General features: G+C 47.6%; 1 protein-coding gene across 2 annotated transcripts in view; it reads right to left on the bottom strand.

Annotated features, from left to right (window-relative positions):
- Positions 1 to 22,842, bottom strand: part of LOC138569537 (uncharacterized) — a 1,144,950-nt gene that overhangs the window by 653,249 nt on the left and 468,859 nt on the right. For both annotated transcript variants that reach the window (XM_069647595.1, XM_069647596.1), the window contains exon 5: positions 8,368 to 8,436. In XM_069647595.1, the coding sequence (XP_069503696.1) occupies positions 8,368 to 8,436 (69 nt within the window). The remainder of the gene's footprint in view (positions 1 to 8,367; positions 8,437 to 22,842) is intronic.

Below are 22,842 nucleotides of genomic sequence, written 5' to 3'. Positions count from 1 at the left end.
CACGGTTGGGAGGAAAGTGTTATCCACTAGAGGGATTTTCTTTTCCTGTGCTCAGAACCGATTCATAATATTTTTTCACCAGAGCTATGGCCATTGCTCTTGCTCACTCAAGACCGAAGAAGTCACAAAAGAACCAGCCACCCCACCACCCACACACACACTTTCCTCTCCTGCTACAGAATCTACAGTGCGCCATGCAAAGGCCTTAGCACAAAAGAAACAGAAGAAAGATTGCAGTCGCTGGTTCGCTGTGATAATAATTTCCTGGTCAGTCATAATGTGGCAGCCATTTTTAAATAGTAGCACTTTAAATTACCATGCTTATACTTCTCTTTTGATTGTAGTACAACTAAATGTAACCATTACAGGTATGTACAGGATATGTATCAATGATATGCATTTATTTTATTTTTGAAAAAGTGGACTATTTATTAAACTCAATGTAATATGATCTTGGCGCCTCCCACAAAAATGTCGGTGCAGCCACCCAGTAACTACCTTAATTAAAAAATGGTTATGGAAACACTATGATTCTTTGCACTTTTGTCCCCTAATTATGTCCACCGATATGATGCTTGAATTATCAGACAATGGGCTTCATCACGAGTTTGGCAGTAAACCTTAAAATTGGCGGTAACGCTATCAGTGCCGATTTTAAGGGTCCGTCGGATCATGAGTCCAAATACCGCTGGCGCCATTACAGCCGGCGCAAGTACAGCCAGCTGTACAATCGTCGGCTGTAAAAGCGCCAGTAACCATTTGCGCTAAAACATTGCAATCACAAGTCTAGCGTAGGCGCAATTAGTGCCAGAAAAGCGGCAGACAATCCGCCGAAAATACCCCCAGCAAAAAGCTGGAGGTAAAAGAACACAGACCACAGCAATAAGGACCCAGGTGAAACCAATGCAAATCAGAGGCCTACAAAGGACCCACCCATGCACAACACACCCTCCCCAACACCATTACACCAGTAGGAGCAGGGAGGAGACAGCAATAAGGGCCCAGGTGAAACCAATGCAAATCAGAGGCCCACAAAGGACCCACCGATGCACAACACACACTTCCAAACACCATGCTGCCATTTGGAGCCGGGACACTTGATGTGGACTTCTACCTGCTACGCCTGGAGCTACAGAGGCCAGCCAACCAGGCCAGGGCCCTGGGAGTGCAGGGGGTGGTGGAGATGAGGAGAAGGAGGAGAGCAGCACCAGCAAGGCGGCCAGCCATCCCCAGGGTCAGGCCAACACCCTGGGCCCTGACTGATGGCCAGTTGGTGACTGAATATCGGCTGGACAGGGCAACCATCACCCAGTTCCTGGACACAATCCAGGCTGACATCGGCAGCCGCATAGCCATCAGCACAGCAGTACCTCCGCTAGTGAAGCTTGTGTCTGTGCTACAATTCCTCGGGACTGGCAACTACCAACACACCTTTGCCATGGTGCATGGCATGGCCCAGTCCACATTCAGTGCCATGCTGGGACAGGTGCTGGATGCACTGTTGAATCATGTGAAAGAGCACATTGCATTGCCAGCCACACAGGCACAGGTAAACCAACTGAAGGGTCAATTCCATGCCATTGCCCAAGTCCCGAATGTAATAGCAGCCCTGGACTGCACACATGTAGCACTCGTACCACCTCTGGCACATGAGGCAGCCTACAGAAACCGGAAGAATTACCATTCCCCGAATGTGCAGATGACATGTGGCCCTGACCTCACCTTCAGCCACTGCTGTGCCCGCTACCCAGGATCCACCCACGACTCCATGGTCCTGCGCAATAGTACCCTGCCAGCGTATATGGAAAGGCACTGAGGGCAAAACACATGGCTGCTGGGTGAGTACAAATGTATACTCATAATGTATGTCAATCCACAACTGATGGGGCTGGTCACACAAAATGAAATCCCTGAATGTCAATAGGCAGCACCATCAGTGCAGCATTTCCAATCAAGCACCTTGCATGAGAAACCTTGGACATGTCAAACACAGCAGAAGACACCCATTCAGGATATAAAAGGCATGTGACACATGGTAGGCCTACCACCACAAAGCCTCCTGTGTGAGTAGCACTATGGCTTCCAACACTGACACAGTACAGACATCCCACCCTGCCCACCCGACAGTCATGCAAATGTAACACAAAAGTCTCCACATCCACAAATGCACCACACATAAGTAGTCAGAGTAATGCCAATGTACATCCCACAAACCCTGTCCCCTGAATGGCCAATGAAATGCATGGAGAACAGTACAGAATAGTGACAACCAGCAAATGCAACTGCAGCCAAAGGGAATGTCAATGACACATGAGGTAGCCACTTCTCGCATGCACAAGCAGATGGAAGGGCCCCCTTACCCAGTGACAAGTGAAGGAGTACTGTAACATACTGAAACAGAGGCGTACCAAGTTGTGAGTACCTCATTGATTCAATGCTGCTCGTAGCACAGCACACTCCACAATGTTATTGACCAAATGACAATTATGGAAAATGACACTGATGACTGAGCCCTGTACACCCACTGAACTTACCTTGTCCCCAACCTGCTTTTTCTCCCCTGCAGGTGATTCTGGACCCCTATGTGTCATCCACACACTGCAGCGGAGCGGACATACAACCTTGCCCATGCTCGTACACAGATCTGCGTGGAGAGGGCATTTGGACTGCTGAAGGCACGCTTCCGGTGCCTATACCGTATGGTAGGTGCATTGATGTATGCACCAGCAAAAGTTGGAAAAATAGTACTGACATGTGCCATGCTGCACAACATCTGCTGTCGCAGGAATGTGCCACTGCCCCCTGATGCTCATGTGCAGCCACCTGAGGATGGGAGTGAAGGTGATGACGTGCCTGAAGGTGTTGCACGTGCACAAAGGGTTGGGCTGAGGGAGGGGAGGTTGGCCAGACAGGGATTGATTGATGTTTTTTTTTTTAACGGGTGACGGCTACATTTAACAAATGTCACTTCAACATTAAATAGCACTTTTTCACAATCACTACTGTCCATGCTTTGTGATTTTTGAAACGTGATTTATTCTCAGTGTAACAATCTCCCTCCCCCCCAGTGAACACCCAGCACTCAATTCCCCCTCCCCCCAGTGAACACCCAGCACACAATCCCCCCTCCCCCATTGAACACCCAGCACACAATCCCCCCTCCCCCCAGTGAACACCCAGCACACAATCCCACCTCCCCCCAGTGAACTCCCAACAACAGTGCAGGTAGGTGCATGTTTGTTATCAGGGGACCCACAACAATGCCATGTCCGACTAGGATGGTCGTTGGCGCTTTCCTTGTCCAGGCCCCACTGGTGTGTGTGACCTCAGGTGGCGCATTGAACGGCGCCTAGGAGACGGCCCAAGGGATCCCTCCGTGGGTGTGGTAGAGGTTGAAGGGATTGACCCGGTTGCCTGTCGGAGAAGGTTGTTCCCTTCCCTGGTCTGCTCAGCAAGTGCTGACACTGTCTCGCACAACTCCCTCACCCTTTGTCCAAACCCTGTCAGGGCTGCAGTGCATTGCTCTACCACTCTGTGTGTGCGCGCATTGTCAGGCGCTATGTACTTGCATCCATGGCGTATGGATGCACTGATAGCCTTGATGTGCCGGCTCTGCACCTTGGCCATAGATTCAACTTTGGCCTGTTTGGCCTCAATCACGTCCAGTCGGCCCATCACCGCTGCCCCCGTGATGAAGGGTACCCCTGGTGTGGCAGGTGCCGGCCTGCCACTTGTGCGCTGTTGGGGGGGGGGGCTGCAAGGGGACATTTTGCCAGCTGGGATTGGGCTGCCGGGCTCTGAGTGCCGGTCTTCAGGGCTGCCATATGATGGCATGTCCTCGTCTGGCTGTGGTGTGCGGACACGACGTACATGCACACGTGGGGTTTGTGCTTGCTGTGTGCCTGTCCCTGGAGTCCCCTGTGGTGTGACCATCCCTTCAGCGTCACTGCTTCCGGGTGAATGCAGATGTCCTGCCTGATGCGCACGTGGAGGTGTCACTCCCACATTGGGCTCCAATCCACAGGTGAGTCCCTCTGCATCGGGGCTATGCCTGGTGGCTTGGGGCGAGCTGGCTGTGGACTCTCTGCGGGCATGTGGGTGCTGCAGCGGTCTGGTAGGGCTACGTTGTGGTGAAGTGGGAGGTGGTCTGCGTCGGTGTGGCCCCTTTGTGGGCTGGTGGTGCTGGTGGAGGCTTCCTGCCTCGGGTGCCGTGATAGTGTGGCCTCCTCCCCATCATCTTTATCCCGTGGGGTTTTGCCGTGTGCCTGTGGGGTACATAGGGTGTGGTTTGAGTTCACGGCAACCTACATTAGTATCATGCAGTTCATGCCATCAAGTGGGATTGAAGACAGTATCAATCATGCATTCAACTTGAATTTTGTTCAGTCGACATGTGGTGCTTGGTGTGAGTGTGGAGGTACACTGCATGGGAATGTTTGTGTGACAAGATTACATGCTGGGTTGGGGTGCACTGCGCTCAGGGTCCTGGGGGTGTATTCTTGAACACTCACACTCTACGTAGCTGTCCCATGTCAATGGATGTCTATCCCCTGCCCCTTCTATTGATGCACTGCATGTGTAGGGTAGTCTAGGCAGCACTACAGTTCAATGGGTGTCTGCAGTGCCTCGCACGCATTTCTTCACATTCATTCACTCAGGGTCTGCATGTGTGGTACTTTCAGTTGCATGCATTTGGGGTGGGACTCACCTGCAGTTGGATCAATGCCAGTGCCTGCCTCCGCTCCACCAATTCCCTCGATGGTGCTGATGTCAATCAGGGCACTCATCTTCTCCTCCCAAGGTGCGAGTTCGGGTGGGGTGGTGGTGGCCCTCCTCCATTGCCCCTGCTTGCACTTCTGTGCTATGAGAGGATGCTGCAGACTCTCACACGCAGGTCGTTGAGGCGCTTGCGGCAATCCTCCCCATCCCGGGGCACGCGCCCCACTGCAGTGACCCTTTGGCTGAAGTTGCGCCAAATCTGTGCTCTGCACTGGCCACTGGTTTTGCGCTGCTGCAGCTCTTCATGATGGATCTCGGCCTCCTCCACCAATAGAGCCAGCTTCTGGTCGCTAAATTTGGGCTTTCTCACCCTGTGCAGGGCAGCCCCTAGTGCGATCCTGTGACATGATTTGGTGTTCAATGGGGTGGATGGCTTCCAGGGGCTGTGATATCCGACTGATTGTGATTTCCAAGATGGCCGCCACTTTGTTTCCCGTTCCGGCAGTGATGCGGCTCATGGCACGCGCTATTAGCGCAATATGGCAGTAGCGCACAATGCGCCGGATTTATGGGTTCGACCCGTTGTGCGCTATTTGCGCTAACGCCATGTCCCTGTGCGCGTGCACGAAAACTCGTGATCTGGCGGATTATCTGCCGGGGGGCTTGGCCTTAGCGCTATTTACGTTCGACGGGAAAACCACCGCATTACCACCAAACTCGTGATGAGGCCCAATATCACTAGAGCAGGAAGAGGGAGGGGTCATATGTGACCACTTGAACCTTTAGAGAAACAGGGAGAACACTGCATGTGAACCACTGACATGAAAAGGCTGACAGAGAATAATGAAAATAACAAACAATGCAATGCAGCATGCACATGGAAACATGGAAACGCATCAATGTACCAAGCAGCATGTAAACAAAACATTCTCTTACAAGGATCATTCAATTAATCTTTTCCCAACAAAGACAGATCCACAGGCTCATGCCAAATGACTGCCAAATGACTGCCAATATAATAGAGCTTTCACCATGATGAACTTGTTCTGCATCACAGATGTCATGATGCCTACCCCCGGAGCACCAGGCCAGGCCCAGCACCCCCGGAAGCAGGCATCATGCCCTCGGGTAAAAGCCCAGCGGCCCCTTATAGGGGCTCTTTGGACTCAGTCCTGGCGCCTTTGGCGCCAGACTCATGTTGGACATCAGTCCTGGCGCCATAGGCGCCGGGCTCATAAAGGGAGGTGTTTTGTGCACTTACCTGATGCAGACCATGCTGCACGCTTCAGGTCTCCGTGAGAGCTGAAAGGGTCTATTGTTTCGAAGGGACTATTTTTTCACTCGGGCGTGGCCAGGGAAGGATACATACCTAGTTGGGGAAGGATACATACTTGGGACTTCTTTGGAGGCTATTTAAGCCACGCCCAGACAGCAGCTCATGCTTCGCGTTGTTCTGCTTCCTGCAGCTTAACGCTCACCGTGTCTGCTCCTGCTCCTGGACTCCAGCCACGCCTGCCTCGAACCTGGAAGACCTGCAAGGAAGGAAGAGAAGGGAAAGGTGAAAACCAAGGACTATTTCAAACTTCTTACCTGCATCCGGAATCTTCTCCCCAGCATCCCTGAAGAAACTGAAGAAAGACTTCCATTTAAAAGCATTGCGTTGCTCGCTGCAGCGCCACGCTTCACTCACCTGTCCTCGAGACATCTCCCGGCTCCATCGCGGCTGTCAGCATCGGACGCCACATCTCTGCACCTAGGGGAGAGAGGAAGAAACAAAAGGTGAGCAGAAGGAACACAGAAGGAAAGCCTGATTAACAGCCATAATACTTACTGGCTTTTCTTCCACATTTCGGGTCGGCGCCGCCCCGTTGGCAGGTACCGTACCCCGGCCCCTATGGGGAAAGGACAAGAGACATTTCTGGGGAATGATAAGGACATTTAGAGGGATCGCCCTCATCACTATTCACCTCGGCAGTTTAACCCCTTGATGCATCGCCTTCATTCTGCACCTGAAAAAAAGGACAGATCACAGGTTAGAAAGACAACATAAAGGGGGCCTCACTTGAACTTTGAACTTTCATACTTACGGCGCATCGCTCAAGAAAGTCAAGTGGATTTTGCCAGCGCCATTCTGAAAACCAGTGAAGTAACTGGACGAACACACGCCCCTGCACCAGAAGCAGGATGGAGAGTTCATCCTTCCAAACCATAAGGTGAGCTTAAACCGGGGTTTGGAGGAAGTTAGAGTGGAATGAAGGGGGAAGGGGGAAAAGGGGGAGCTAGCACACTATTCTGCAGACTGTTAATCCCCTTTCTCATCTGCAGAAGGATATTCCTACGGGCCAGGCAAGCACGATTTGGAGGTCCTGTCCAATCAGTGTTCAGGGTCCTGCGCATCACGCTAGAAGAGGCCACAGCAATCCAGACTAGACCAGCGCCCCCGTGGGAACCAGGTGAGCGTTTCAACAGAGCAGCTGACTGGCACCAGGGACCCTTCAATATGTTCCTTTAAGATCTCTGGCAATGAGAAAACTCTCTCTAGATGTCCTAAGAAGTCGACATAAACCTAAACGGGGGTGGTAGGGAAAGAAGCGTTGATTCACAGCCCTGTAAAACTAAATGTACTGTTAACATCCCATGGGGAACCAGCTATCGAAGTCCATGGGCTTCTTTCTTGGGAGAGTCCCTCTCTGCAGTCTTCTGGTCAAGCAAATAACAAGGTGGGTCCTGGGAGCCCATCTGCCAGACATTAGTCCTGGTTACGAGATCCTTACCCAGATTCTTTAGCTCACTATCTTTCACAGAGGAGAAATATCCAAAACATATCAGTCTTTGTCCTGCCTTGGGGCAGACCAGCACCGAAATGCTAGGCAATTCTCCTCTGAACAAGAGTACCAACAGCAATCCCAGACACGTGTTTTGGTCTGGTTGGACGTTATCAGTAGGGTGGAGCTGCGCCTCTCTATGAATAGTGTACAAGGGGGCACGTCTGGATTCCCCTAGTAACGTAGGGTGAGACCCAAAGTTACTTAAAATATGCAAATAACAAGGGGGGGTCCTGGGAGGTAAACGCAACAAGTACAAACATGTACAGTAAGGTGGCAAGAGAGTATTCAATAGACACCATAAGCAATAGAGTATAAGACATAGCAACACATCAAACGAAAAAGCAATACAAAGAGAGGTTAAAGGGATGTGCATGCCACAGTTTGAAAAAAAACAAGATTCGCCCTCTTTCAGGCACTCCATTCATGAGGATGGACTTTAATAGCTCTTGGGTCACAAGAACCAACTCCTGGTCAGATGAAAATCCTGACACCCAAAATCTACTTCCAGCTCTTGCTTCATGAATTCCAATTCCCCCCTGACATACATTCCACATTGTGATTGACAAACCATTTATTTGCACAAATGTGTTTAAGCAAACATTTTTGATTTTAGTTGTCTTGGGAAAGTGATTTGGAAAGTAGAGTGTCATTAAAAATACTCTAATCTGATTAAAGTAAAGCTAAAATCAAAATGAAATCTAACCAGGTGCTGTACACTTTAATGGGAATAACAGTATATCTTTAAAATCAAATTGTCATCATGGGAATAAAAATGCTATTTTCAAGATGCCAGCTAAACAATCCTTGATCTCGCACTTACCTTAAAAGCGCCATAAACTATTAAGCTTTGATCGACTCGGGCAGAGAGAGTAACGTAGATAGGCTGCAACTAGGCAAAAAGAAATACAATTTGCTGTCAATCATTGTTTTGGAAGTAAAGCTGAAATAAAACATGTGGCTTTTGATTTGACTTTGCAAAGTTGGTTGGAGTCTTTGAAAAGGGTAGACCTGAATCTTCCAGGATATAAGAACTAAATTATGAATGTCCAACTCCATTCCTCAAGGACTCACCCACGGTTTCAGGATATTGAAACAAGATACATTTGCAAACTATTTTCTTTTTTTTTTAATTCTTTATTTTTTATTAAAGTTAACAAACAAAACCGTAAATATCAAAAATGATTTTGGTTCCATCATGTATGTACTCCCTTGTAATAGTCAAACCAACGAAAAAAACAATCAAGATCCAAAGTTAACATAGCCTCTTATTCATGTCCCTTTGACCCACACCTTGGTATATTATAATTACACCAACTCTAACACAGCTCCTTGAATACCAAAGAGAGCCCGACCTGGACCCTTTCCTCTGAGGAGTATTGACGAGAATACATTTTAACCACCTATACCCCATACACCCCAAAGTTGTTCCCATTTATTTGGGCAACACCTTCTATTATAAACTATTTTTTTAAACTCCATATTTATGTCCTTTCCGCTATGATCAGAACGTCTGGGGCACACTATTTCTTCACTGCATCCTGCCATGACAAAATCCATGGCTACAAAAAGGGTTTCATTATGAGTTTGGGCGTGTGGCCAAAAACGGAAGTAATGCAGTGGTAACAAACTTAACACTGCATTACTGCCGCATTACCAGACCGCAGAACTATGGGTTTGGAGGTAAGGCAGAGGAAAAACCGTCATTCTTCTGCTTTATTGCCAAAAAACAGCCAAATCAGCGAAATTACCACCAGCAATAATCCCACCAACGTCCCCATGGAGTCCTAACACCACCTACCACCACTAGTAAAACGTGGTGGTAAAGGTAAATCTGTTTTTGGTATTTTGGCGGATTTACTGCCGAAATACCACTAAACCTATAATGAGGCCCATTGTGTTTTTTGCATTTTGTACGGGTCATTACCCCATAAATATTAAAAAGGGACAATCTCGGGTCCACCTCTATGCATCTACCCACAATACTGACCATCTTGTTAAAAACCTTCCAGTATTGCTGATGTTGAGGACATTCCCAAATCATGTCACATTTTGAACATTCATCTGATTCAATTGTTCTGCAACGTCTCAGGGGAATAACAAATTCGATGAAGTATTTTAAATTGAATTAAACAGAAGCTAACATTAATGGCAACTTTCATGGGCGAAAATAGAGCTTCCATCCACTCTTCATCTTCCAACACGCGCGATACCCCCCTCCCTTTTCACCAGTAGCTTCAACAGTGGTTTAATGGAATTATTAACTATCACTTTGTATACAATAGAACATTTGTTTCACTTGAATCTCGGTTTCTATGACCCACCTTCTATCAGAGAAGTTTCTGGAAGAGCCAATGCTCCTTTAAATTGAAGGACATGGCATAATTGTAAATACTGATAGACTCTCCCCCTCTCGATCTGAAAGTCAGTCTGCAACTAATGGAAGTATTTTATCTCTTCATTTTTTAGAGTATTCCTCAGATACAGTACACCCAAGTTACCACCTCTGAAATCCCTGCAGCACATTCAGCTCTCACATTGAAACAGTGTGCCAGAGCAGTGGGTGGGCTTTAATCCCCTTTCACCATCCCAAATTACACACTGGATAGCTCTCTCCAAACAGCTACCACCAGAATGACAGCCAGAGGCTTGGACACAAATTGAAATCACTGTGCAATATCTGTTTCAATCTAAATCATCCCGTCTGTTCTATCCACAATTTGATGTCTGTCTGGATTTCATCTCCAGGAATCCACCCATTTAGCCAGTGACATCTGTGCTGCCGAACAATATTTCTGGAGGTCCAGTAAGCCAAGGTCTTCTTCCCCCACTGGTCTACATAATGCTGCCAGAGTCACTTGCAGTGTCCAATTTCCCCATAATAGCAGTCTAATATATGTTCATACATTTGACCAAACGCTTATAAATGGCATTTGGTGAAGATTGTGTAACATACAGGAAGTATGAAAAAGTCGACCATCTTCAATAAGGCCACCCTGCCCAACAGCGCCGAGGGCAGATTCTACCAATCGTTGACATCCCTCTGAAAGGACTCCAGCAAAAGGAGCCAATCCAACCTAAGCCACATGTATACCTAGATATTTAAATGTGTCAGGGACAATCAATCCTTCAACACCCAGCCTCCATCTCCACCAAGCATATGACCTGTGGACCTTTCCAAATTAACTTGAAGAAAACTAGGATCTCTAATAATAGCCACTTCTCTTAGAACTAGCTGAATGGGGTCCCAAAATACAGCAGAAAGTCATTTGTATATAAGGACAGCCTGTCCTCTGACACAGAGGGCCAGTGAAAAGCTGATGAATCGAGTCACAATAGATCCTTTCGGCCACTTGGTCATCAAAGCGATCAGAGGACGGGAAAGAGGGCAGCCCCCCCCTGCCTTTTTTCCCTTCCCACTTCAATTTGCCCTAAAATATGTCTATTCACATTAATCCTTGCAAATGGATTTGTGCATAATAGTTGCAGCCAACTTAACTAAGCAGGTCCAACACGAACCTTCACTAGAAATGCCCAAAGAAAATACTACTCAACAGAGTTGAATGCTTTACGTGAACCCTAACAAAATCTTTAGGGGTTGGTCTAGAAGATCACTCAGATCATTCTGGTGGATGTATATGGCATAGCACGGCACAGATCCGGGTTAAACAGTGAAGGTACACTTCCAAAACTGTTTGCTAAAGGTTTTGCAAGTATCTTAGTTTCTGGCTTACCCTTTTTATACAGAACTACAATTGTGGCTGTTCTTAAGTCTCGGGGAAGGCTACTACTTCTAGAATCTTCATATTTATTTATTTATATATCTACATATCTATTTATTGTGTTGATTATTTATCTATTATTTAAAATGTATTTTTCATATTGCATGTGTATACAATTGATAGTGCAAAAAGGCTATAGATGTTAGCCATATGCACTTAAATAAAAATAAAGAAATACAAAATATTTATTTAGTAAATGTTTAGTAACTCCCCAACAGTTTACAAAGTTCATTTGGGAGGCCATTTGAGGCCGTTATATTTCCATTCTTAAACTAATGCTACATTCCATCTCTACACATGTAAGCTCAGAATCTAATGTTTTTGGTGTTGATGAGTCAACAGTGCAACATTGAGGTGCTGAATCAAGGCCTCAAATGTCTCAGGGCTGCTTTGTCCATTACCCTTATATAAAGCAGTAAAGAATGAGGTGAACATCTCAGCAATCTCTGTTCTGTCTGACCATGCAGTTGTGCTCTGATTTTATCTTTGTGACCCATCTATCTGCCTTTACTCTTTGGGTGACCCATGCTAGCACTTTTCTGGCTTTGTCTTCTTGCTCGTAACACCTCCCTCTACTTGACTAACTGAGGTGCGAAGCAGTATTAAGCGATAACGCCTGGACTTTCTCCTGCGCCATTTTCAATCTCCTATGTGCCCCTTCATCACAGGAGTCAACAAAGTCAGTCTCTAAGCTTGGAATGATAGCTTCCAATTCCTGATTTTCCTTAGTCTGGCCCTTCTGTATTCTTGACTTGAGCGTTGTTTTATATACCTGCTATAATTGCTTCATCTACCATGCCAACATGTCCCCCAAAGAAATGTGTGGCCACAGACTTGACAGCTTTCACCACTTCTTGTACTCCGAAATGATAACCAAAAAAGTGATGGTTGGAAGGTTTTGAATAAATCTGAATCACTGGCACTGCTCTGTGCCCCCTTCCACGCCACCGTTTTTTAGTCTGTCAGCGTCATTGCAAAAGGGGTCCATACATGTGCAAATCAGTCAGGTACTGCCACCAATGGGAGCAGCCCAGCCCAAACTGCTAGGCCAGGTCCTGTCTGCACAGAAACCCAAGCCACCCCAACATGTTTCGGCCCTGTTGGGCCTCATCAGTGAGGTGACACTTGGTTCCCTATGGCGCAGGGACCCACGTCTGGTCATAACCTCTATCCCACAGGGAGACAAATTATAACCAAAACCGTGAAGGGTGGAAAGTTTTGTATAAATCTGAACCACTGGCACTGCTCTGGGCAGATGATAGGCATTCATTCTCCATATGGCTTAAGGATGTTAATTCCCCAGCACCACTTCCGCTAACAGGGAATGATCTGAGAGACCCGTGTGTAAATAAGACACAGCTTTAATCGGCTGAATATGGATGAGGGAAGAAATACTTGTTAGAAATCTATACCCCCCTACTCCCAGGTGAAAAAAAGTAAGTGCAATCACCCAGAAACAAGAACCACCACATATATATATCAAGTCAAGTGCTCACAAACAGTATGGCTGCAAGGCGGTGAGGCTGTATCTACACTCTGTCAGAGGATTTGCCAATTGACGTCCCTGGTGGTCTAGTGCTCAGTGTGCAACATTTCTGCCTGGAGCTTTAAAAGCATGTGACTGCGTGTCCGTGCGCAACAAGTGCTCACAAGTGCTGTCTGCGGTGTGGAGGAAGTGCCTGAGCATTTGAGGGGACATAGTGTGGTTGCGGGCATTGTTAAGATCGTGAGAAGGCCCGGTGACCACCTCAATGGTATGGAGTTGGGATATGCGTTGAGGAGTATGCCAAATCAGCTACTCGAGCTTTGCGCTCAAACCCAGGTAAGCGCAGAACCAGTTAGATCGTGTGAGCTTTGAGCTCCAGATAACGTAATTTCTTCTCCTCCTGCTCTGCCATCAACCAGTGCTTGTTTTCTGGTCGACATTGTCGCTTCATCCCCTCGTATTTGTAAATGAGGACATGGCCTCGTTAACAGCAACCAGGATGACCTATTATTGAAGAACTGTTAACTGGAACACTTGCAGAGATAAAATCATTAGAAATAAAAATTACGGCATTCTTCTCTAAAACAACCGTGGAGGTTCGAAGGCTTGCAGAGTACAATTTAGCGACAAAAAGAAGTGAGATTACGGATGCAGAGTTACTGGCAGGGGTACTACATAGTAACCAATTTGAATTTGGCCCCCAGAATATATCTACTCCATAATGTCCATTCAGTTTGATATATTTGATCCCCAGGCGCCTGAGGATCCTCTTCATTTGTCGAAGGGGCTCTCGAGGTCTGCCATTGCGCAGGTTGATGCATTAGCTGTGGAAATAGTAAATTCAGTGGAACACTTTGTATTAAGATCTAACGCCAGGCAAATAGAACAATTTAGATTGAATCCTCTCCTTGATGTTGAAGTGGCTGTTTTAAATAAAGACGACATGGCGGGAAGTCTAGATAGGGAGCCCGGTAAGTCTTATATGTCTACCAACTCTTCAGCAACAACCGTATCTCCTCCCCCAAGACATTGCAGGAGTGAGGAGATAGTGAATTTGAAGTTGGGAAATGTTGATTTAATGGCAGCTATGACGATTGCCCTAGCACCCTTACTCAAATTGTAAGTTGCGAAATGTTGATTTAATGGCAGCTATGACGATTGCCCTAACACCCTTCCACAAATTGTATGAATTTATTAATGAGAGCTTAAAGGAACAGGCGACATTGCTTGCCATGCTTCACTCCAAAATTATTTCTATAGAGGGTTTTATTACCGCCACTGAACTGAAATCTTTGGACTTGCTAAATGGGATAGTTCAGAAGATGACTATTTTGACAAACACAATAAAACCCCAGAAAATGGTAAATGTGGTGTCTTCACAGACTACTATAACTTTAGTTGAGTTGTGCATATGCCCCTGGAACCGATTGGCTTAAATACTCTCCCGGAACACCACGTAAATTCTAGGGAGGATGTGGTGCAAACTGAAATTTTGGAAATAGTGGAGGAGGGTTTCCAGGTTCAATTGGGTAAGGAGCAATCTCTGCTTGAATTTGCAATTCTTTTTCAGAAAAGAAAAAAGAAATCCAGAGGTAAGTCTAAGTAGTCAAGAAATATGAAATTACCTCCTAAATTGAAAGCCAGCGGATCGAGAACATTTTTGAGGAACCTGGTCTTGCCTGATAATCAATCAGTGTCTTCACAAGTTGATAAAAGATTTTTGGAAAATCCTGTGGTCCAATCTCAAACGCTAAGAAATCTACTGTTGATGACTTGCCATCTTTTCATCCAGCTACGCCATCGCAAGAGGATTTAATGAATGTATCTACTTACACTGTTGGTAATCTGGAGGAAGAGGTCCAGTAATTTCAACAACCATCTCTGCCTCAAATTGAGAGACAATTAAATCAAGAACCAAACCATTCACCAGCTGCCTTGCCAATGCGTGCTGTGAGCACACAATACTTGGTGGATTCTAATATTTCAACCTTTCTGACTTTAGATCACAAAAGGCGAAATATTTAGCTGAAACAGGGTTTGGCTAATTTAGCGGATGCCCCTGGAAAATTGTGTACACAGCTTAGTATCTGATTAAAAGAATGGAAATTGTTTGAAAATTGTTCATGTTCGAATGTACTGTATTCAGTTAACTATATGGTGCTCTTTCCCCATTTGTATGGCTTCAATGCGCTTTGAGATTCAAACGTCCTCGGTGACCACAGTCAATGTGGTGGCGATTCTAAGAGTTTAGATTAAGAGATGCTTGTGTGCATTTCGCCGGCTTAGGACTTAGGTGGCGGGGTAGGCTTCACTAAGCAGCCGAAAAGTCAGGCACATGGGTGGGCGCTGTTGGTGGTTTAGGATAGAGTGCTATTGTTGAAGATTCGATGTGTTGCCAGCTGTACCAAATTTTCTTCGGTAGTCGCTGTATGCTAGTGGCAGAGGTGTTGAGATACGTCAGGGGTTTCAGTGCGGATGGCTATGTTCACTGCTAGACAGCAAAGGCATAGACATAGCCATAGCTGCATTCTATGGTGCATGGATGTTAGGCCCTGCCTCAGACCTGTGTCCACAGTGGTGGTGTAAGGTATATGTACTGTATGCTTTAGTGAAGTTCGGCTGCAACGTTCCCATTCTTTGTCCATTGAGGATGGGTTTATTTTACCTAGACAGAATGTGCTTGATCTGTTACATAACATACCTAGTTTAAGATCTCTTTTGCATCGAGTGATATAAGATGGGTTGAATTTATAAATGATAACCAATGGATTCTGGACTAGTGAGGCTTTAATTATTGGAAACTGCTCATAGATTGCTTCCTTTGGGCTTTGAGTTATTTGAACCTACTAGACAGAAAATTGTAACTAGAAGGGGGGAAAGATACCCAACTGAAAAAAAGTTATCAATAAACAATAACAACGATAGAAATTAAGGGGCAACGTATGGATTTAAGTGCACTTAATATGGCATTTGAAAAAAGCGATTTAGAGGCCATGGGCCTCATTATGAGTCCGGCGGTAACCACGGTGGTAAAACCGCCTGGTTACCGCCGGACTCGTATGACCATTCCGCCTCCGTGATTCCCGGAATTACCGGGGCATTACAACCCTGGTTTTCCGGGAATCACAGAGGCGGAATGGTGTTAATCCCCATTCCCATCGAGTCCATGATCCCCATTCCCCATGATGGGAATGGGGATCATGGAAACACCGCCAGCATCTCGTAATGCTGCCGGTGTTTCCTCGGCCGCCTGCAGGCGGGCGGTGTTAAACCCGCCAGGTCAGACCTGGCGGGAACATCACCTCCCGCCTGCAGGAGTCGGGATCAGGCGGTCCGGAAACAACGGTGGCGGTGGGTTTACCGCCACCGTTATTTCCGGAACGTCTGAGTTATAATGAGGCCCCATGACTGAAAGTTATAAGCATTATCCCCTACAGGTGATGTGCGAAATAGCAAATGATAACCAGAAGAGCAAAGTAGTAGATGTAGTAGACGTCTCTGATAAAGGGAAAGCCACTGAAGATGAGACATGGTCAGGGTTATCAAAAGCCTTAGTGTTAAATAAAAATGATCTAACTGGTACAGCAAGTCATAGAGGTAATAGAAGTAAAAAGGACCACGCTGCAAACACAATTCGTTGCGCAAATTACAATTGTTTTAAATAGGTAACAGAAAACAATAAGTAGCATATAAGACAGTGTTATGCTTGAACCAAAATGGCGCTGGTGAGCAATACATTTTGGGAGCGCTCGGAGCCATGATGGATATTTACTTCATGCCGCAGTGAAAAGCTGCACACATTTTGCTGAGTGTTAGATTCACGATGCTGAGAAAAACATGCTTTCCAAACCTGGTATGCGGTCAAGGATATTTCTGCTGGGAAAGCTAACTTTGTTATGGTTTGCTACTGTTCTCCGTGGAGCGTGTTTTTAGAGAAGGGAGGCAGTACGCTTCTTGGGGGGAGCTCTCGATGGACCCAGCTGGCAACCGACGGCTGTTCCTCAACTGCGCAAGTGCAATTTCCAGAAGGTTCGAGAATTGACTCCCCTTTGTGGAGTGTGTATATATGCGGAAGCCCAGAGGTGGTCAGGTGAGACTTCAGCCGGAGAAGGACGCTTATGTCCGGCCCTCCTGTGAGCTGTGGTGCTCTCGGCCTGGCTGTTCCCGGGGTCTTCCAGCCACTTCTGGGATGAGGAATTCTGTTACGCTCACGGTGATGTATTTCCTTTTGAATTCTTTACTTCTTCTGTGATTTATGTCTATATTATTTTTGTGAGTTATTTCTATGTACTTCTAAGCTTTGAATAAATAGCCGTATAAGAGCTGATCATCTTCTAAGAATACGTGAGTTATTGCGTCTGTCTACGTTCAAAGTATTTGCTCTGTAATTGCATTGGTGATTTATGTTTGTTCCGTGCACTTTGGGGAGAGCAGTACAGACAGGTACACAGAATTCAAAGTAAAACAATAACAAATAATAGCGTAGAACAATAATAAATAATGACAGTGAAACAGATTACAGATGTACACATAATACATTCATTCTTTGTGATCCATGTTATTAATAAATACTGAAGGGTATTGGTAATTCTACCCTCAATTTTGCATGGTAAGAAAAATTCCATGCATTTGATCTGCCTACGTGTGTGTCCACAATCTCAAATTTCACAATGCCCTTTCTTGTCTGATGGGCATTTGAACACGTTTTGGCGCGCCTGTGGTATCGCATCCATCCGCGCCTTCCTCAGGGCATGGAAAAAGACAACCCTAGGGGGAGCAGACAAAGACCGATTCAAAAATGGTGTCCTAAAAAGTTCCAAACTTTAAGATACTCTACAAGTTAAATTTAGTTTACTGCCCATGGGTCAATAGTCCTCAAAGCGAGCACTTACCCTGTGCCTCAGACAGGGGGAGAGGGGATTCCATAATTGTGGGATTCTTTGCAGTAGGGCACACCCAGTCTTCAGCAGTCAGCCTAATGTCCCAATAGGTGATTGTAAAAAACAATTCTGTTGAAAAATGATTTTTCTTTACTTTCCGATAAAGGTCTACATAAAAAACCTAACATTATGCTGCACCAATACATGTGTATACAATTTCAGAGAAACTGCAATGGTACATGTACCTGATTGCTTTCTAGACAAAGCAGATCCTGATGACCAGTTCTTGTCAGTTCATAATGTACAGCAAATTGTTGCCGCCTCACTGCAACAAATTCGATTGATAATGATAAGTCATTTATATAGCATTCTATATATTCAGATTTAGAGGCTAACCTTTTGTAGGTTCCTGGTGGGGGTACTAGGAATAGATTGGTAGATATTAATAACTGATCTCTGGGTTGCAAGACCTCTTCAAGGCTACTAGCTAGATCAAAGCCAATAGATGTCATGGCCACTCAGGCAGGGACACAGTTGTTGCCCATCCGCCCTCGTATTGGGGCACTCCAGAGCCCCTTATGAGGCACAACATGGAGACAGTTGTCCTGGCGCCTCTGGGGCGCCAGCCTCATGAAGAAGACCAGATCATTGGGAACGTTCCAGGTCCACTCCGCACGTGCATCTAGTATTAGGTGTGGCAGGGTATGCCCAGCCAGGCTGCTCAAGGGTGTGGCTAGCGCTATATAAGCCCTGGCCTCACACTGATCCATGCTTCACGTTACTTTGCATCTTCATGCAACGTGACGCTCAGCGCCGCTCGGACCAGTTTACTTACCATCTGGAAGCCAGCGTTCACCAGCTCGCCAAATCTGCATACTTACCTTCTGGAAGCCAGCGATCACAATCTCATTGCATCTGCATACTCACCTTCAGGAAACCAGCGACCCCGATTCTGGCGCCACGCTCATCATCCAACGCCACGCCCATCATCCATGGAGTCGGGCCCTGTAAAGAAGCAGAAAGACAAGGTTAGAGAATTGAAACTCAGCAGCTGGGGGTCGCGCCGCATTGGGACCACGCGCATATCCTCAGATGTCACTCACCTGTTGCTGGGCCATCGTGAACTCGTTCCCTGTTCGCTCCGGCTGCCATCTTCATCTTTGCAGCTGCCGTGTCGCGCCATCACCTACACGGGGAAAGAGCAAAAAAGATACATTAAGGAAAGAATGAACAACATTGCCGGAACAGACGAAAAAAGCACCGTAAAGCAGGTTGAAAGCAAAACGGACTGTACAAACAAAAAACACTCACCTGGAGAGAAGTGTATTAGTCGCAGCTGGACTGGACAACAGAGGGACCAGTAAAGGAACTCGGTCCTAGTTAAGCAAGCGCCCCTGCAGAAAATAGCAGGACGGAGAGCTCATCATTCAAGATAAGCAGGTGATCCTTCTATGGGCAGCACAACCTACGGGAACTACACCCTGGGTCGAAGGGGTCTGGAAGGGAACTCGGTTCACATACTGGCATATTTACGCCTCCTTTACATTTACATAGGAGCAGTCTTGAGCAGCACTACTGGAGTAACTGTACAAGTGCAGATGGTGGACTGCGCATGCGTGCGGAGCTAGGCGTAACGGCTCCTGGCAGTCCCTACAATGATCCTGCAATAAAATTCCGTTTTCACTGCATACTCCCACCTCAGCGGCACACGGGAGGCGGTGGATGTGCCGGGGAAACACTGACCGCAGCCCCGGACGAAATCGGAGCGGGGGGCGCGAGATTCAGCCGAATCCTCCGCCTGGCGGGCCACAGCCATTGTGATGCTGGCGTGGCCGCTGCCCACCCCATTCCCCTCCAGGGCGCGGCGAACGCAGAGGATCCTACGCGGGGGGACACGCCGGATCTCACCGCCATGCTGCCTGTAAGCCCCAGCGGCACCCTGCCCATGATGCCAGCGACCCGACTGCAGTCTCCCTTATCGGCCTGCCCCGAAGAATGAACAGAGAGCGGGACAAGAAGCAGCTGCAGCCGGTGACATACAAGCGGCGCACCTCCTGACCTCAATGTCGCCAAGAATACGCGTAACCCCGAAGCCTATTCGCCCGTGGCTCGGGCCAGCACTATCAGCCTCTCCCCCCATCAGCGAGACTACAACGCCCAGGGTCGTGCTACAGCACGACAAGGAGAGCCGTGTGATGTGCTCCCCTGCTGATGCATGATACGCAGCAAATGGACACATCCATGACAAGGTACGAGTGTGTGTGTAGTGGAGGATTGCCCTATCTCCCCCTCAAGGCCTCCTGTACAATTTTAACCCACTGTAAAGACCACGGGAACCATGTGGGCCACTTTATGCGTCGGAGATACACTGGCTAGCACCATACCAGTGTATGGAACAAGGACGCGGCCCTCCCCACGAGGCTTCTGCGTGGTGGACCCGAACTACGAGCAGGGGGGCGGAAGGTACCTCTCCCCGCAACTAATTAGGACACTCCTAGTCTACGTGGGACCCCCGGATTCTCGCCCCCCCCTGCTAAGCAGGGACCGCAACCCGCGGAAACACACCAGAAAGACCCTCAAGGGGCACTATTACCATTGTGACGAATTTCCCCCCACAGGCTGCGCCCCTCACTTGTGCCCTGCGACTCTGGAAAAGAGATTAATACTCGCAGCGACCGTGTTTTGCTGCCCTTGACGCAGCTCTTGCATGGATTTGCGGTGAGCACCTTGCGCAGCCTCACCATGGTCGCCTGATTCATACAGGACCTCTCCAAATCCCACATTCACCCCCGGTGCGACAAGGAGAGGCACCCGGATCCCGGCCACGCAGGACCGCTTAACCACGACATGGGTAAAGAAAAATCCAAGCGGCAAACTCTACAAAGTAAAATGTACCTCTACACCGTGGGGGCTCTTCCCCACCGCGGGGCTCAGCCTCCAGATGAGGAAGGGGCCTCTGAAGACCCCCATGACCCCCCTGTCTCTTTGTCAGACCTCATGAAGGCGATTGGGGACTCGAGGACGTTATTGGAACTCAAAATAGGTGGCCTATCCTCCGAGGTGTCCCTCGTACGCCAGGACCTCCGCAACCTGTTGTCCAGGGTTGGAGAGGCAGAACAGAGAGTGTCTGCCACAGAAGACACGGTCCACCGGCTGGAGCAGCAACTCACTGTGATCGCCAAAAAGTGGCCCAACTGGAATATCGTGCTGAAGACAGTGAGGGGAGGGTGCGGGCAATAACCTCAGGATCCTCGGAATACCAGAGAAAGAGGAAGGCTCTAGCGCTGAACTTTTCCTAGAAGATTGGCTCGCCCATATCTTTGCCCCTAAAAGGCTATCCAAATTCTTTTCCATAAAGAGGGCACCCAGAGTCCCCACCGGCCAACCTACCCCGGGAGCCACACCTAGAACAATAATTGCACGCATGCTGAACTATCGGGACCGGGATGCGATCTTACAAATGGCAAGGGCCTCTGGCCCGATCACATACAACGGCTACAGGGGCGGTTTCTATCCCGATTACACTAAAGAAGTCCAAAAAGCCTGCCAGTCATTTGACTCTGTCAAGAAGAAACTCCAGTCGCTGTCTATGAAATATGCCCTATTCTTCCTGGCATTGCTTAAAGTCCACTATGAGGGCACTACTCATTTGTTTTATAACCCCATAGATGCACAGGACTGGCTTGAAACCCAAGTTCTCATGGATTCCAGAGTGAGACGCACACCGCCGGGCCCGCCCACACAGAAGCCCTGGTCTGGGCGGCCTTCGCCCCCTCGATCTCCGACCAATGCAGACGGCGACACGGCTGGGACCCCTACGGAAAAGGGATAAGGTCCACGCAATATGGGGACTTATCTGCAACACAATAACATGGGAACGCTCACTTAGCGGCTGCCGCTCCTAGTCCAGCGCGGGCGCTATCACAGTCCGGGTTATCCTGAGGAAGTTTAGCAAGTTATAAGTTTAATGTTTGAGCGACAGGTGCTCTCAGTTGCGGGGGAAGTACAGGGTGGGGGGAGTTTTAGGAATGTAAGGAAACAGAATCACGGGATGAGAAGGCATGATACCTACAAACGCTGGCAAGACAATCAAGCACTGTTTATGGGCAAGACCTTTGACACTAAAATCATCCAGTCATCAGGCACACCACTACGGGGCGACCCCCGGACGTCTCCCCCGAAGGAACATCTCTACACACCTCCCGAAAATACGCAACCGCCATTGATCCTTCCAGATGCCCCGACAAGAGACCCACGCAGATAGAATGAACTCCGACAAGGTATCCTTAACGGCCTCGGCTCCAGCATAAAGCGGAGATTAGTGCTCCAGTACCTCAACCGTTACTCGACGGACATAGCTCTCCTAAATGAAACACATTTCATCGGTACGAGCACCAGCTTTTTCAAAAGATCCAACTACTCGCATACCTACCATGCTGGATTCACGAAAGGCGCCAGGGGCACGATGATAATCGACCACAAGCGAGTCCCCCTACAGGTTAGGAAGGTCAGAACTGACCCCCAGGGCCGCTACGTAATGATACTTGCTGACATCTGGGGTGAGAAATGGGGCCTTGCAGCAATTTATGCCCCCCCCCACGCTTACGAAAGAACTGCTCTCCGAACTACGGAACTTGCTCCTGGAAGAAGAGGCCGATTTATGGGTGATAGCTGGGGACTTCAACGAAGTGATGGATGTTAGGCAGAATCCTGTGCAGTTCCCTTGGAGACCACTGCTAAAAGATTAAGACTACAGGAGTAAGCAGTAAACCCAATTGGTAGCAGTCTGTACCACCCAGATTTACCTGGTAGCTGTGGCTGAGCAGTCAGACTTCTCTCAAGAAGAGTTGGGCAGTATACAGAGGATACACAATAGGGCCAAAAACACAGTAGAACAAGCAAACACTGACCAGAGCTTTGTAACAAAAGTATATAATTATTTATTTAACACACACTTCAGAAAATACACTAGCACTATTAATCAAAAGCAAGCCCCAACACACTCAGAAAAGTATTTACACCTCCCTTGACAATTACTAGACAAGTGTAAGTTAAAACACCACTTTTTGTCAAAACAGAGCTGAGCGCGTAACTCAGATGGCACTTCAATAATTAGGTTAAAGGGAGAGAAAAAGGCAGGTCATAGAAAT

The sequence above is a fragment of the Ambystoma mexicanum genome, chromosome 2q (genome assembly GCF_040938575.1).
Source record: "Ambystoma mexicanum isolate Mex_15411 chromosome 2q, UKY_AmexF1_1, whole genome shotgun sequence".
NCBI lineage: Eukaryota > Metazoa > Chordata > Amphibia > Caudata > Ambystomatidae > Ambystoma > Ambystoma mexicanum.
This window is presented reverse-complemented; position numbering and strand designations above follow the sequence as displayed.